At 46.9% G+C, this 12,500-nt stretch overlaps 1 protein-coding gene across 1 annotated transcript in view; it reads right to left on the bottom strand.

The window, feature by feature from the left end:
• Positions 1-12,500, bottom strand: part of LOC143112707 (roundabout homolog 2-like) — a 163,666-nt gene that overhangs the window by 17,258 nt on the left and 133,908 nt on the right. Inside the window, exons 16-21 of the mRNA XM_076274974.1 lie at positions 10,903-11,027; positions 10,475-10,646; positions 7,653-7,829; positions 5,434-5,460; positions 5,052-5,091; positions 1,124-1,251 (exon numbers count right to left, since the gene is read on the bottom strand). Of these exons, the coding sequence (XP_076131089.1) occupies positions 1,124-1,251; positions 5,052-5,091; positions 5,434-5,460; positions 7,653-7,829; positions 10,475-10,646; positions 10,903-11,027 (669 nt within the window). The remainder of the gene's footprint in view (positions 1-1,123; positions 1,252-5,051; positions 5,092-5,433; positions 5,461-7,652; positions 7,830-10,474; positions 10,647-10,902; positions 11,028-12,500) is intronic.

Here is a 12,500-nt window from a genome sequence, read left to right as displayed (position 1 = left end):
GTGAATATGCAACCACCCACACATAGAAAACACACACACACACAAATATAAACAAATATAATACACAAAAAACACCCAAAATAGTGTAGATACAAGGGTTACACACATTAATACTAATGTTGACTGTGATAATGTAATTAATATACATGGACTGGCAACCATGCATCACAGACAGACACATACAGTATATACAGACAAACACACATTAATCACACACTGGGTAAAAAATTGGTGATCCTTATGTGATTAGAGTAAAATGTGCCCTGATGCCCTATGAAACACACACACACACACACACACACACACACACACACACACACGGCAACAGGAGCTCTGACAGTGTGTTTATCCAGCCATACAATACATTTGCACAACTGACAAACAGCCACACACACTATAGACAAGAACACTGTCCACACACACACAAGGACACACACACACGTACATCCTCTTGTGCTTAGCACATATGAACGAACCTATGTATTGTGTCTCACACCTACTGTATCTCCTTGTCTGCCACTTTGAACTAGGTGCCTTTGGCTCATAGCTAAGGTGAGAGCAGTGAGACTGTCCGGTCAGCTGCTCAACGTGTCAGGGCCTGATCCGGGCCACATCTGAGCCAGAGCCAAGCCTTACTCGGGGCCTGGGGGCCGTGGGCCCTGGGCCGGAGGGTTAGCCGCGTGTGATGGCCTGTCACTTCCAGTGCGCTGGGAGTCCCGTCTGGCTGAAATATTCATCACGCTCATGCATGTATGCAGCCCGGATCACTCCCGCCGTCTCAGGGCACCTGGCCCGTGACCTGCAGGTCCGCTCCAAAGGGCTGCACTAGGTGTGCTAAGGTGTGTCAGCGAGTGTATGCGTGTGTGTCTGTGTGTGTCTATGTGTGTGTCTGTGTGTACGTGGCTGTGTGTGTGAGCACCTGCACATGTATACACGTTTGTCTTTAAAGACTATGAGTGTGTATGCCTGCATGCGTGCATTTGTGCTGTACTTTCGCATACGCAGGTGTATGGATTTTGCAGCAGTGTGTGTATCTAACACGCACGGTGTGTGTGAGTGTTGAGCGAAGTGTGCACATGTTCACGGCATCTAGAATAGAGTGTGTGTTGCGGCGAGCTCTCACCTCCGCGGCCGTAGTTGCCACGGTCCTTGGGAGCCCCCAGGGCGCCGTTAGCAGGGAGGCTGGTGGAGGGCCAGGAGTCAGCCAGCCACGGGAAGCCTGGGTCCCCCGCCTTCAGCAGACCAGGACGGCTACGGGGAGGGAGGGCAAAGAACCAGAGCAAGACAGAGCCAAGAAAAGAGAGAAGTAAAGAAAGAACAAAGGGGGGGGGGGAGGAAGGAAAGAAAGAATTACACAAAGAAAGGAGGGGGAAAAAAAGAAAGAACAGAAGAAAAAAGGAAGAAAGGAAGGAAAGGAGGAAGAAAGACAGATGAAGGCAGGAAAAAGAAAGACAGAGGGATAGTGAGGTGAGGAAAAATATAGAGGGAGTGGAACAAGGAGAGAAGAGAAAAGGTAACAGGTAAGAACAACATGAAGCCACAAACCCAGACACTGGACAAGAGAAACAGCAGGGCTTGTGGCTGAATCCCATCAAGTTTATATATACTGTATGTGTATGTGTGTGTGTGTGTGTGTGTGTGTGTGTGTGTGTGTGTGTGTGTGCATGTGTGTGTGTGTGTGTGTGTGTTGTGTGTGTGTGTATGTGTGTGTGTTTGCGTTCACGTTTGTGTGTGTGTGTATCGCTGTGTGGCCTCAAGCACAGCAGCACAGCAAATAATAAACAAGCAAACAGAGAGACATAAACAATTGACGAGTCCACAAATCACACCACACACACACACACACACACACACACACACACACACACACACACACACACACACACACACACACACACATATCCTGCAGAGAACTGTCCCCCACCCCTCCCCAACCAGACCAATATTAAATCTCCTTTAGAGCTCGCCACAATAGGAATTTACACTCCAAATTCAGCGCCTTGCAGCCAGTGAGCCAGGGCTCTGGGATGAGAAGGGAGTCTCCATGGTAACTAGAGCAACCCCAAAGCCCATTGGCTGGTTTTAGCGGCTGCATCGTTGGTGATTCACAAAAAAGGGAGATTGTCTACCCTATTGTCCTGCAAAAATGCTGAAAGGGATAAAGTGAAGCAATCCAGTCTGATTTTTTAGTGCAAGACGAGAAACACACAGCTAGAGTGTGCAGTGTGTGTATCTGTATCATACTGTTGGTGTGTGTTTTCTTTTGTTGAGTGGAGAGTGGAGAGGAGAGGCTGGACAGAGAGTCTGCTCTCACACATGGCTTGGTCTGATGACTACTGGAAGCAGCAGCCCACAAACACCACAGTCCCCTGAGTCACTCACACACACACACACACACACACACACACACACACACACACACACACACACACACACACACACACACACACACACACACACACACAGACACACACACACATACACACATATAAACACACACACACACACACACACACACACACACACACACACACACACACACACACAGAAGTGGTTTATTCACCTCTGGGCCATAGGAGCTCAGATGTGCTCCATACTCTTAGAGTGTGTATGTTAGAAACACACACACACACACACACACACACACACACACACACACACAGGTATGGCACATGTGGCCTTGGTATAATGGTTGAGTGGGGGTGTGGGGTGACTTTATTTTTAGATGCACATTTTTTGCTACAGTTGTTTGGGCTCTTGGCGAGGTTGGCCTGCTCAGGTGTGACATAGGTGAGAATGGAGAGAGCATCTGCGGAGGAGAAGAGGAAAACCCAAGAAAAGGTGTCTGAGAGAGAGAAAGAAATGAAGAACGGACGGAGAGACTGAGAAGGAGGGCAGGGAAAAGGAAAAGAGAGAGATGGGGATGATGAGCAATCTTACTCCTATGGGAACACCCCCCACCCCAGTCCATAGAGCCAAGCCATCCTCTCACTAAGAGGAGAAAGATAGTTTATTGATGGGAAAGAGGGGAAAAAAGTTTCTCTAGTTAGACAGTGTCATGAAAAAACGGTCCTTTCACAAAAACGGAAACACTTTGAAGTCAACAGAGCTCCATATTTTTTTTTTACCTGGAAATGTAAAAAGGAAAGCGTCTGCCCCAGTGGGATAAATTACTCCGACCAGCCCCATCTGTAGGGAGCCGGGTGGGGAGGGTGGGTGAGGGGGGTGGGGTTGGGTAAAAACCCGAGGCCTGAGTCCCTAGGGTAATTATCTGCTCTCATGCTTACATATGCTAGCTCCTGGACGTCACTGGCCCCGGCGACAGCCGAATGCATCACTTCCTGTGGCAGCTGCGTGGCTGTGGCACACGTGCCTGCCTGCCTGGCGCGGACTCGGCGTAGCGGAGTGAGGTGAGCGGCGGCACAGGATAAATGGGCGAATAAAAAACCTGTCCAGCCGCATTAATTGTTTCTGTTAATTCCGGACGGGCAGATTTATAACCCAATCCATCGATATGTCAAGCACACCGCGTGCACATGTCAGACTCACAAGAGCTGCGGCACTTTGCACTCACTCACTTCTTCTAAAACACACACACACACACACAAACTCACACACATACTCTCTCGCTCTCTCTCTCTCTTTCTCTCTCTCACACACAAACACACACACACACACACACGCAAACACACAAGTAAGTCATCAGTCATCCACACACAGAAACACAGACACATACACACACACACACACAGAAACAGACACAGACACAGACACACACACACACACACACACAAATCTCAGAGCCAACCAGCAGGGGTGGCGTATGGATGTGGATTCCTCACAGACACTGGCCACACTAACGAAAGGTCAGCGGTGATGAAGAGGCTTCAGCTGGCGTGACACGTGAGCATGTGAAATGAGATCTGATCTGCTCCACTCCTCAGTGCAAATGTGATTTAATGTTCCTGCATCAACATTAGTCATCCCACGCTTCCTCTTCCAGACTCATTAGCGGAGATAGAAGATGTCTGCGTTGGAGTGGGTGTGCATTGCAATTACTCTCCAGGTAACTCCAACACAGCACTTAGAGAATGCTGGCAAAAGGCTCACGACTTGGTGCCAATTCAATCATTTCTGTTTATGTTGCTCCAGTTGCTTACAAGTCAACTCTTTATTTATGGACAGGTCGAAATAAACAAGACCAACACACCAAACAAACAAGACAGTAATAACAAATTCTCACTAGAATAACCAGAAACTAAATTTTGCCATCAGATGCTTTCACAGGCTCTTCATGGACGATTAGTATCCACGATATTCAAGAGCCAACAATGGGCATCGCCATGACACTTCAGCATTCAGAAATCAGGTTTTCTAATTCCGGCCAACGTTGCGGCCATGCAAAATTATATGTTATTATATTTCTTCTGACAGTCATATATAAATTATGAAATATACATATTGAGTGCAGATTTGTCAACATTTCAAATGACATATACTGTAAGTTGAAGAAGATTATAGTTAGCCTGCTGAGACAGCTGAAAATATATTATGTCAACAGAATAGACGGAAGATGAAAACCGGACGGAAGTTGGGTTTCACGAATAAGGTGGATACACAGATTATCTGAAGGCCACCGGAGATTATTTTGAGCCTGTGTCTGCCAGTGTGTGTGTGTGTGTGTGTGTGTGTGTTTGGATGGGGCCTGCTCAATAGGGTCTGATCTGTTAAAAGCTGTTGTCAGCATAGATGCATCACATGCTGAAAATGTCACTGCAGACAAACCCCAGAGAGATGGAGGGAGAGGCAGTGGAGAGAGAGAGAGAGAGAGAGAGAGAGAGAGAGAGAGAGAGAGAGAGAGAAAGAGAGAGAGAGAGAGACGGAGTGATGCAGTAGTGGTGATGAAGTAGAAAAAATGTGAGTAAGGGTAAGGCATGGAGTGAGAGGAGTCAGAGACTGAGAGAAGGTGAGAGAGAGAGAGAGAGAGAGAAAGAGAGAGAGAAAGAGGGACAGAGAGAGACAGACAGACTGACAGACAGGCACATTCTCACCTTCCATTTCCCAGTAAGTCTCGATCTCTCTGGAACGTCACTGTGGTCCCATCAGACCAGTCGGGAACAGGGCGGAAAGGAACGCAGCGAAGCAGAGGCAGAGGAGAGCCCAAGGTTACTCACAGAACAGCACAACTGCACTCCCTCCTCAATACATATGAAATTACTTAACGGAGTAAAGTACAATTGACATTTAATGTGCTGATTCTCTCTCAAGCATAAGTAATGTAGGAGAGAGGGAGAGAGAGAGAGAGAGAGAGAGAGAGAGAGAGGGAGAGAGAGAGGGAGAGAACCAGACAGCGACTGAGTCAGGCCAGAACTGGATCTCATCAGTGGCTATCTGGACAGAGTTGAGTGAATGGACGAGACAAATGGGCAGTACCTGCGCGGGTAAAGGTGAAGGATTGAACTGTAGAACAAAACAAGACAGACAGAAACAAACAAAGAGAAAGAAAGAAAGAAAGAAAGAACAGTCATTACAACTCATTACACTCCAGGACACATTTAATGGCAGATGATTCAACTGAAATAACACATGTACAGTACACACACACACACACACACACACCCACACACACACACACACACACACTTACAACAGCCCACACAGATGTAACACACGTAAATGCTTCAGGCTGAGAATGAACATTTCCTGTCTCCTGTTAATGGCTCCAGTAAAATATTTTGAACAATGCAGCATGTATACTGTAGGTGAAACGCTATTCACAGGCCATGTGGAAAACGGCATTGAGACAGAAAGGGAAAACATGTCTTTCTGAACTGAATCAAACAGACCTGAAAGGCAAAATCACACCCCCACCCCCCACCCCTACTGTGAAGAGCGGGATCAGAGCCCAGGTGATATATATATAGAGAGAGAAAGAGGGAGTGAGAGCGAGAGCTAGCAGATCGAGAGCAGAATTAGGTAATTGCCATGGTCTCGACTCTGGTCACTGAGGCGTGATGATAGCAATACATATTGTAATGAGTCTAATCCATAGCTACATGGTGTAATACCCCCCCCCCCCCCCCAGGGAAGATGGAGAGGTGGGGGGGGGGGCATTACATTGGTACCGTGCAGAGGAATGTGTTTAGTTGTAATGCATGAACAATATGGGTCACCATCACCAAGCAATGGAAAGGGTCGCCACCCCGGCTTGTGTTTTGAAAATGAGCACATTTGATGTTTTTTTTTGGCTTTGGGAGACAGAGAGAGAGAGAGAGAAAGAGAAAAAAGAGAGTGCTGTGTTTTGACGGGACTATGTTCATGGCTGATGCACATAAAGTAAGTGCGCAACATATTATGGTAAGTAGCACACCACACACTCAAAGCACACACTCAAAGCACACACTCAAAGAGATGTATCTTTTTTTCTCTCTTTGTCTTGATTCGTGTTCATGCTCCAGAAAGTGTGCAGTGCTTCTTCTTTAATGTGAGTGATTTATGTTGAGTAGAGTACAACCACCACCAACCAACCCCCCCTTTGCCCCCCAACATCCCCCAGTGCCCCCCTCCCTGCCCAAGGGATCGCCTCCTCAGTCTCCAGCCTCTGTGTGGAGACCTACTTGACTGTGGATGGCGGGGGGTGGGGGGGTGGAGAGTGGTTTAGGGTTGTGGGGGTTGATGTCTGGGTGCTTCCCTAGCCCAGACATAAGCACATTATTCAATATGAATGAGTGGGTTATATGTGCACACGTCTGAGGCAGGCTTCGCACGGCACACGATTTGCCTTTCAGGTCATTTGGAATGGCCTGTTTCTTACTCGTGAACTAAGCCTGTGGCCTAGGTCTGCAGCACTGCAACATTTCATACATCTCTCCACTATGAGCAGAAGTTCTAGCCTGGGAATATCAATACGAACTTTTGGCAAATTTGGGATTTGCTCTGCAGCTCCGTCTGGCCAAGTCGGCCACTGAAGCCCATTTCCAATGTCCCTAAAACACAGGCACTTAAACACAATCGCTAATCCGGCATGGATGTGTATTTCTTTGGAATTGAGTCTCTGTAAACTGTGTTTAAAACCTTTGTTTACAAGATTGCTACACGTCTGAAACGATTCGCTACCTTTTCAAGACCCACTCTCAATTGAGTTTCAACGAGGCTACAGAAATTCATGTCTTATACCCTAAATTCATTTCCCCTGGGTGAAGTATTTTGTGTCTAAATATCAAATCTCTATAGTAAACATCAAAATAAAATGTGTCTTTAAAAAATCAATAGGACAAAGTGGGCACCTTCACATTGTTTTCTGCATCAAATCATATGGCCACTGAAATGGGGGAAAATGTTTGACATCAAACAACTGCATGTTCTAATCCAGCTGTTCAAGTATGCTCTAAAGGCTTCTCTCCAACTGAGGTGGGTCCTATCACACAGGCTGTGTGTGGTATCTGCTATAACTCCATATGGGGGGCTGTGTGTGGTATCTGCTATAACTCCATATGGGGGGCTGTGTGTGGTATCTGCTATAACTCCATATGGGGGCTGTGTGTCGTATGTGCTATAACTCCATATGGGGGCTGTGTGTGGTACAGTATGTACTATAACTCCATATGGGGGGCTATGTGTGGTATGTGCTATACCCGCGTGGTTGCTCATACCTGCGTAGTTGCTTAGTCCCTTCCTCTTCTTCCTCCTCCAGTAGAGCCACGCGCTGAAGCCCATGAGTACGATCCAGCAGGCCCCACCCAGCCCTGCGATGAAGGCGGGCTGCTTCACCACGTCCGTGATGCTATTGGCTCCTTCGTCGCCCGTCATAACATCTTGCAGCTCAGCACCTATCAGGAGATAGACAGCGATCACAGCTGTGCACTGCTGCAACCTCCCGAGTGACCCTATCTCTCGCTCACTCTCTCTCTTTCTCTCTCTCTCTCCCTAACACTCTCTGTCTCTCTCTCTCTCTCTCTCTCTCTCCCTAACACTCTGTCTCTCTCTCTTTCTCTCTACACATCACCAGTCACATCAGATCAGTGGACAAGAAAGACCGATTAAAAAATAGAGGCCCCATTCTATTTTTACTAATAGGATTATACAACATGAAATGAGCAAAAACTGAGGACCAAAAGGGCCGTCCAGTTAAGCAGCGGCACCACGCTGTCACCATGACCACTGTCACCATGACCGCTGTCACCATGACCGCTGTCTCTCACCGCGGCGTCCTGTTGAACTCAATCAGTGTTTGTTTGTTTTCATTTGGAAATGAGGGAGAACATGAGAGTAGAAGATCAAAAGCCAGAAGGTGCAGTCCGTGAGCAGATCTAATCCATCAAACACTCTTCTGCCCATCAATTTGATTCTATGGTTCTATGGGGGGGGGGGGGGGACTGCAAGTGAGGAAGGGGGATAGTTGATGGCCTGAGGTATAGGTTGGAGGGACTGTGTGTGTATGGTGTGTGTGTGTGTGTGTGTGTGTGTGTGTGTGTGTGTGTGTGTGCGTGTCTGTATCTATGTGTGTGTGTCTGTGTGTGTGTCTGTGTCTGTGTCTGTGTGTGTGTGTGTGTGTGTGTGTGTGTCTGTGTGTGTGTCTGTATGTGTGTGTGTGTGTGTGTGTGTGTGTGTGTGTGAGTGTGTGTCTGTATGTATATGTGTGTGTGTGTGTGTGTGTGTGTGTGTGTGTGTGTTTGTGTCTGTATATATATATGTGTGTGAGTGTGTGTGTGTGTGTATGTGTGTATGTGTGTGTCTGTATGTATATGTGTGTGTGTGTGTGTGTGTGTGTGTGTGTGTGTGTGTGTGTGTGTGTGTGTGTGTGTGTGTGTGTGTGTGTGTCTGTATGTATATGTGTGGTGAGTGTGCTTGTGTGTGTGTGTGTGTGTGTGTGTGTGTGTGTGTGTGTGTGTGCGTGTGTGTGTGTGTGTGTGTGTGTGTGTGTGTGTGTGTGTGTGTGTGTGTGCGTGTGTGTGTGTCTAGGTGCATTCGTGTGTGTTTGTGTGCATGTGTAGTGGGGGAAGGCAGTTGACATTGGAGGCAGCGCTAGAGTTTGATTTCCTGGTGCAGCAGCTACTGTGCTGTGAAATTAGATTCACAGTCTCGGCGGCGAGCAAGCAAGCGAGCGTGAGCCCACTCCACCTCCACACCCACCCACAAGCCCCCTCCCATCATTAAGCCTCTACCCCCAGGGCCACCTCTCCCCATCTCCCCATCTCCCCATCCCCCCCCTACGCTCGCCTGGGCCGATACGGATGTTTTTCAGCCCTGGCAGTCAGCAGCCATGGAGGGAAGAGAGAGCCGATCGATACTATTGATCCGGTGAGTATTTATCCATCCCATTCTTCAGCCATTTGATAGAATGCAATGGGGTGATGAGTCTGTGCAATAACACTGACCACAGTGATGGCAGTTTGCCGCTCAAAGTAATTGAAGGGCGGATTGTTGATATGGCCGACAGCGTTCTGCACAATGATGCTGGACAGTATGTTAAATGAAATTCCATTGATTTTTTTTCGTTGCGATTGATCGCTATGAAAAGGGGGGGGGGGGGGGGGGTGAAGAAGTAACACATATAAGTGGGAAAAAGAGCTTGATTTGGAAAACTTAACTAGCCTGCAGGAGTACACGTGTAAAGCTTGGTGAGGCAGGAAGTTCTCTTTCCCAAGAGTCTGAATCTGATAAATGATTCTCACGGCGTCTCTCTGACTCTCGCTGATGAATCCCTCTGTTTTCCCTTTGTGCAGATAAATGACCAGAAGCATCCAAGAGAAGATTCTCTATTTTTCACTCTCTCTTCACATCTCTCATTTACTTCCTCAGCCATCTTGTTTTCTCCTTCTTCTGTTATTTGTCTTATTCCCATACTGTAGCACTTTTCTTCCTTGCCTGAGTCCATCTCCATTGTTTTTCTCAGACTCCTGGATCAATGTCTCCCTTTCTCTGCATTTCTCCCTCTCCTCCTTTCTTCTCTGCATCTCTCTCTCTCTCTCCACCTTTCTTCTCTGCATCTCTCTCTCTCCTCCTTTCTTCTCTGCATCTCTCTCTCCTCCTTTCTTCTCTGCATCTCTCCCTCTCATCCTTTCTTCTCTGCACATCTCTCTATCCTCCTTTGTTCTCTGCATCTCTCCCTCTCGCCTTTCTTCTCTGCATCTCTCTCTCTCTCCTCCTTTCTTCTCTGCATCTCTCTCTCTTCTCCTTTCTTCAACTCATCTTTCCACGTGTCCTTGGACCGTGGTCCAATAAATCCAATACAGAAACATACACACAGGCGTACACAAGAATGTACACGTTCACACACACACGTTCACACACACACACACACTCACACTATACACAAACAAAAGGCTGCAAAGGAAAAGCAGCTGTCCATAAGACTACCAGGCAGAAGAGTAAATATTGATCACAACTCAACCTAAAAAATCCACAAACCTTAACTCACACACACACACACACACACACACACACACACACACACACAGAGCCCCTCTCTTACCAATGATGATGGGCTGGGGGTCACTCCTCACCCCAACACCAGCGCTGGTCCCGGCGGCCACCTCCACTCGGTACTGCACCCCTGTCTGGAGTCCACCCAAAACCACAGAGCGGATGGCCGCGTCAACCGTCTTGTTCACATGGAAACGGCTCTCATTGCCCAGACACCAGATCTAACCCAAGAAACAACACAGGAGAAGACAGAAGAGAAGAAAAAGGTGTGGTTTTCAGAATGGCTTTCAAAATGATCTCACTAATTAGAGATCTCATTTGTGGTTAGTATTATTATTGGTATTATTTAGTATAATTTAGTATTATTATTATTATCATTGTCATTATCATTATCATTATCATTATCATTATCATTATCATTATTAGTAGTATTATTATCTGGGTGCGGTCAAGGAGGGACATCTGTGAGCTGGTTACCTTGTACTCCTGTATGATGCCGTTCTGGTGGTCGGTGGGCGGGGGGTCCCAGGAGATGCTGATGGAGGTGCTGTTGTGGCTGCCCACCGTCATCACTGTCACCTGCTGGGGAGGGGCACTGGGGGCTGGGGGTGGGGTTGGGTGGGGTGGGGAAGAAAGGAGGGAGCAGAAGGACATTACAGACAGTGCAGGACCACATAATGCAATTATTTACTTATGTGCAATTAGTAACATAATAACTCCCAATAATAGCACTCAATTCTGCCAAAAATGTACATTACAGAAAAGCCATTATTGTCATAAGCTCCCAGTTATATTATTGGGTTAACCTTACATGCAATAACTTCCTAATGATGTAATAACTTTAATAACTTAACTCCATTAAACCACAATCTAATAGTATAATATTCTAATAGTATCACATTAGATTGTGCATATAATATGATAATAATATAATAATGATTGTGTGAGTAAGATATGCTCTAACCCGGACTAGAGTTACGTGTGTCTCTGTGTGTGTGTGTCTCTCTGTGTGTGTGTGTGTGTGTGTGTGTGTGTGTGTGTGTGTGTGTGTGTGTGTGTGTGTGTGTGTCTTTGTGTGTGTATGTAAGTGTGAGAGAGAGAGAGAGAGTACACACATCAGAACATGTGTGTGTGTGTGTGTGTGTGTGTGTGTGTGTGTGTGTGTGTGTGTGTGTGTGTGTCTTTGTGTGTGTATGTAAGTGTGAGAGAGAGAGAGTACACACATCAGAACATGTGTGTGTGTGTGTGTGTGTGTGTGTGTGTGTGTGTGTGCGCATGCATGTGTGTGTGCAATCAGGAGTACACTAAAGCAATTACAGTCCTACACAGCGCTGCAATAAAGACTTCCTCAGTGCGGCGACACCAGCGGAGCGAGCAGACGTCTCAGGGAGCAGTGAGGCGGAGCGGCGCCGAGTGGAGTTCAGCCACATGGCTACAGCACATACGCCTATGTGAGCAAGCTCCTCTCGCGCAGCGCAAACATGCAGACAGATGGAGGCAGCCAAAGGCTCAGGGCAGAGAGAACTTATCATGGGCCTCTCTATAAATGCTTCACTCTCTAAGAAGAACATTTAGTGGTTTGGTGCAAAGCACATTATACAGAGAGGCAACTCAATCAACGGGCTACAGATGCTATAGGTCATTCCCTCACTGTCCACCTCAAGCTGGTTGTGTGGTGAGCGTTCTGGCGCATAACGGCTGCCGTGCATCACCTAGGTGGGTGCTACACATTGGTGGTGGTTAGTGAGGTTCCCCCAAAGCTCTGCTTTAACCCTCTCTGGTTCCCCCTTCACTGTAAAGCGCTTTGGGTTCCTTGAAAAGTGCTATATAAATGCAAGTTGTTGTTGTTGTAGGTTTGACAGCATTGTAAATTAAATATAAAAAAAAAAACATATTAAAATTTAGTTAAATCAGAATAATGTTATAATGAACATAAAACATTTTAGAATGGTGAAAGGATACAAATCAACATGAAGTCCCCAAAAGGGGGTGGAGGCATGTTGTGCTAGTGCAAATCCTGATGGTATACGTGTTGGCATGTGAATTCCACTGGCACACTAGATACTTCCACTAGT

Source organism: Alosa pseudoharengus, unplaced genomic scaffold (genome assembly GCF_046254945.1).
Source record: "Alosa pseudoharengus isolate Yale_2024_CS ecotype anadromous, Long Island Sound unplaced genomic scaffold, YU_APseudo_1.1 YU_APseudo_1.1_scf_8, whole genome shotgun sequence".
NCBI classification, from domain to species: domain Eukaryota; kingdom Metazoa; phylum Chordata; class Actinopteri; order Clupeiformes; family Clupeidae; genus Alosa; species Alosa pseudoharengus.
Note: the sequence above shows the minus strand (reverse complement) of the source record. Positions and strands in the feature narration are given on the sequence as shown.